A 4989-nucleotide genomic window follows, 5' to 3' on the forward strand; every position below is an offset into this window, starting at 1 on the left:
GTTTCTTACTATCTTTATTAAATCCAATTATCCTTTGACATACTTTAGCAAGCATGCAGAAATATATAAACTGGTACTATAAAAATAATTTTGTAAATCCACACCCCCTAGCAAAAGATAAAAGCCAACTCCTGGAGCAAGCTGGAGGGACAGTCTACCCATAATCCAGATCTAACCACTCTTCTCAGTTCCCCAAACTGAACTATCTTCCATTATCGTAAGTCTTGGTAAGAACCAGTATTCAGGGAGGGAGGTGAGAAGCCAGAATCTTGATTTAAGTTTGGATAAGGAAAGAAAATGAGAACATAGTTGTTCACAGTCTCCTAATAAAACTTACTTCAGTGAGGAACATTACTGTGATGATACTCTCTTCTGACCTTCTAGGACCTTCCACTGAGAACTTGTATAGATAATGAAGTGTCTCTGGAAATTGAGGAAAGTTATATTCATTGAGGGTTCTGTAAAGGAGAATAAGGTGCTGAGTAAGCAAAGAAAAAGACAACATGTTCTGCATCAGCACGTGTTAATAGTGGTAAAGAAAGAATTATTATTCTCATATCTTGTATCTCCCAGATAAAAAGAAAAATCTTTTAAAATATTTCCTAAATAAATTACAGTCCCACTATGAATTCTACATAGGCTCTGGAGAATTATATATACCTGGATCCCTGTCAACATCTTTTTTCTTAACATCCTTTCTCTCTCCTGTCTCTCCCATCCTTTGCCACAAAACAGAGTGCCCTATTTTAGTGCATGCTCTCATCAATTCTTGACCAAAGGGAGAGGAAATAAAAATCTAGTGCTCAATTCAAGATGGCTGCATACACGTCACCTTTGTGGTTTTGGACCAAGCCCTTCCTTTCAATGATGTAACACAGAGGAGAGTTTGAGATTGCCTTGAATTACACAGAAGAGGTGGTGAGCTCTGATTCAGTAAGCCATTCTTCATAACACACTTGGGCAGTGGTGAGCCACACAGTTGTCCTGACATGGTGGCCTATACTATATCAGATCAACAGCGGTAGGATTTGGAAAAGAAGATGTGCTAAAGTTTCCATTTCAAGATTCCATTCAGGGCTGGTCTTTCAAACCAGTGTTTTTCATACTGTAATGTGTATACGGATCATCCAGGGATCCGTAAAATGCAGATTCTGATTCAGTAGATCTGGGCTGGGTCATGAGATTCTGAATTTTTAACTCCTGGGTGATGCTGTTGCTGCCGGTCTGTGGACCACACTTTGAGTATGAAAATCTAAAAGTACTTCTTAGATATCCTTGTAGGGTGCAGGTGATGACACTTTTATACAATAAAATGTATTCCTGAGATATATGTGCAAACACGATGCTGTTTTAAAAGCACCAATGGCCCATAGAAGGTATATACTATATTTTCTAGGTCCGTCACAACTTCAAGTAGTCTTTCATGTTGTTAAGACCCTGTGTCTTGATTCTTGATTAGAATATCTAATCCCTATAGTTAAAAGCTTACTATTCACTAAATGGTTAACTAGAAAAATAAAAGTTCTCATCCATTACTTTTCCTAAATTGATTTGACTCACTGAGCACAGGTTTTCATCAGACCTCTTTAAAGTGTGAGCACATAGAAAACAAGCTGATGCCTGTTGCATCATCAAGTAAGAGGACAAGGAAAAGAAAGAAATATCCCAAAATAAAAACCCCTCAAATATAATTGAACAAGCAGGAATCAAATGTCAATTCAGATCTTTAAGAGAGATCTGGAAATTGGAGTGAATTCCTATTATGTTCCTACATAGACCCCTTGAAGGAAGTTGGAGAAGATGGGCTAGAAATCAAGGATCCTACATAGAGCCCCTCATACTTACTTGGCAACATGGTAGACCCCCTGATGTTGATGTGGTATTTGGCAAAACTGGTTCCAACAATTCTTTTTATTTAGCGCAGCAGCCACCTCTTGCAGCCCAGAACAATTCAGTAGAACTCTCAGGGCATCCTGGGCATACCTAAGGCCCAAAAGGAAAGCAGTCATTACTTGACAATGACCTTCACAAAACGAAGTTCACATGACCAACCATTTCATTCCGTCATGGGCAGAATATAGATTTTGAGAAAGGGACTTTCTCCAAGGAAGGAGATTGTGAAATATCCTTCATCTTCCCCGATTAGCAGTACATATAATGGAAGATTAAATTGAAATTGTGGCACATAAAATCTAGGGAAAATCACAGGGCAGCTTATTCATTTGTTAACTTATTTTCAATAGATTAATTTGCAAGAAGTGTTCAATGGTATGATGATTTTCCAAAGATGTCCATTTTCTTCTACTTGGGATGATTTGGCGTATGACTTCTTGGAGATCAGGGAGTAGATTATGTATCTTAATGGGACTGATTGTATTTTAGAGCTCTGCCTGGCTTAAAGGTCACAAAACTAACTGTACTCTCTTGGGCAAAAGGGAATTGCAAATCTCTCCTTGTGTAGACAGTTGACAGCATATTGTCATAAGCCCACACATTACAACCCCAACCACAAAACAACGTGACAGTTTAGAAAGTTCATTCGTTTACACCATTTTATCTCACATGCACAATAGCCCTGAAAGGTTACTATGAGAGATTCAGTAAACGGCAGAGCTGAAATGTATCTAGCTTTGGATCCAATGCTCTTCTCTGTTCTTGGTTTCTGCAGTGGTCTGTCACTGATCTAACAGGAAGTGTGGCAGGAATAAACAGTGTTCTGTTGTTAATGGTTCTTTACATGCTACACACAGAGAGAGTGTGAGCTAACTTCTAGGTACTCAGGCTGGTTACCTTTCTGAAGGCATTCTATCCTTCAGAGGAGAGAAAACTGTAATAAAAGGATCCTCTGCACATGGGTTTATAAAGAATCTCACAAGGCCAAAGGGAGTAAAAGTATTGACAACTGGATACTCATCTCTTATTTAACCTGAAATCACCAGCACTATGTTACCTGTCCAGGATCTTCAGTCTCAGCTCACTGCTGTAGGAGAGTTGGACCATGAGGGTTATCAAGAGCTCAGGGAAAAACTGGGCCACTGCTTTCTTGTAGGAACCAACAGGCAGCAGCGTGCACAGGGCTTGGGATGCCTGTGTGGGAAGGAAAAAAAAGTGATAAAAACTCTTCCTCTAAGTCCAGTCAGCCTTACTGAGAAGAGGAATGGAGTGACTCTGCAGCTCTTCCTTCAACCTTCATGAAGAAAGCCTAAAGCTGCATGTGTATTCACTCATTCAATAACAGCCACTCAGTTGACCATGAACCAGGAATTGTGCCATGCATTCCATAGCAGTGGGCTCCCAAAGCACCATTAAAAAAAACCCCTGCTGTCAAACCAGGGGAAAGTAAGCTGGTTCCTACGGAGGGCATCCATCACAGGGCCCCCTTCCTATATGGCCTTGAGAATAAGTCTTAGTAATAACCCAGGTCCTCCTTGTGCTTAAAAAGTAATATGCATAAGGGGAAGCAGGCCAGGTCACCAACAGACCATGCGACATACTGACAGTCACAGTACTCACCACATCAGAAATAGGGGTTGGAGCTATAATCCTAAAAGACACAATCCCAACTGCCACAATCCTGAACATTGAAATCTCAAAAGATCAAAATTGGAACATGTAATTCTGAAAACAATAATTTTAAAAACTTTAAAAAGACATTTATTGATATTTTTAAAAGGAGATTTAATTGAAAAACATATAAAATCCTACAGAACATTTCACGGGCTACTTTAGACAATAAAATAAGCAATAATAATATACATATTTTTGCAAACATAAACACATGGATGTACTAACAGCAGTCACACAGGTGTGACAGTTATGAGCAGATGATATTCATAAAGAAATAGTTTATATAACTGGTCATCTGAAGTCCTCTGATAGACAACCTAAGTCTTTTGATGAGATTGATCCAAAAACCTTGATGGCTCACCACCGCATATGCAGTTACCAAAGAGTCGAGATTCAAGAAATTTTGTCTTTCACAAATGAAGATATACAAAAAGGACATCTCTTCATTTATGGAGAAAGCTTCGTTTTTATTACATGCACGGTGATTACACACAAAGTCTACATTGTGATAATGCACCTTTGTGGAGTTAAATTTGAAAAAAAAATATGCATATGAAGTTAATTAGAACTCTCTAAAAATCTTTAAACAATTTATATTTTCTGTATTGGAAATGATGCAAAGATGAAATACATAACAAAGCAAATTGTAAAAAATGTCACTGACAATTTAAAATAGTGAAAAAAGCCGGGCTCGGTGGCTCAGCCTGTAATCCCGCGCTTTGGGAAGCTGAAGTGAGTGGATTGCCTGAGCCCGTGGGTTCAAGACCCGCCTGGGCAACTTGGCGAGACCTCATCTCTACAATAAATAATAATTAAAAAAATTAGCCGGGCATGGTAACGCGTGCCTGTAGTTCCAGCTACTTGGAAGGCTGAGGCGGAACGATCGCCGGAGCCCAGCAGGTTGAGTTTGCGGTGGCCGGGAGATGCTACTGCACTCTAGTCTGGGCGACAGAGTGAGACTCCAACTCAAAAAAAAAAAAAGAAAATAAATAAAATAAAATAAAATAGTGAAAAAAAAACCCTAAAAAAAAAGAACAGACAAAAAAGCCAAAAACCTAAAACCCCCAAAAACTAAAAGGAAAATTCAACATATGAGAAAGTGGTAGGGATAGATTAAGGGCAATTGCACAGCAATAGTTCATAAGAGCTGCCAATTTTCATGATAACTGACTATATTTTGAAGTCTTTTATTGAAGCTTTTTTTCTTTAGGGCATGACTGTCCTTGGAGAATACATTCACTTTTATTTTCTATGAGAAGCTGCTCTTTTTGAAATTCTTCTGTGATTCAATATACACCAACACAAACATTCTTTATTAAATTTTCCCACCTTTCGTGACTTGCTTCTATTTTGTTTTGGGCACGTGGAAATCTATTTTATATGTGTTCATACACAGATTACAAATTTTTTTTTTTTTTTTTT

At 38.4% G+C, this 4989-nt stretch overlaps 1 protein-coding gene across 1 annotated transcript in view; it reads right to left on the reverse strand.

The window, feature by feature from the left end:
* Positions 1 to 212: 212 nt before the first annotated feature.
* Positions 213 to 4989, reverse strand: part of MROH9 (maestro heat like repeat family member 9) — a 40421-nt gene continuing 35644 nt past the window's right edge. Inside the window, 6 exon segments of the mRNA XM_008063994.2 lie at positions 213 to 243; positions 245 to 321; positions 323 to 458; positions 1846 to 1983; positions 2018 to 2023; positions 2951 to 3087. Of these exon segments, the coding sequence (XP_008062185.2) occupies positions 213 to 243; positions 245 to 321; positions 323 to 458; positions 1846 to 1983; positions 2018 to 2023; positions 2951 to 3087 (525 nt within the window).

Source organism: Carlito syrichta, unplaced genomic scaffold (assembly GCF_000164805.1).
Source record: "Carlito syrichta isolate Samal-C Ts95f unplaced genomic scaffold, Tarsius_syrichta-2.0.1 Scaffold307175, whole genome shotgun sequence".
Classification (NCBI taxonomy): Eukaryota; Metazoa; Chordata; class Mammalia; order Primates; family Tarsiidae; genus Carlito; species Carlito syrichta.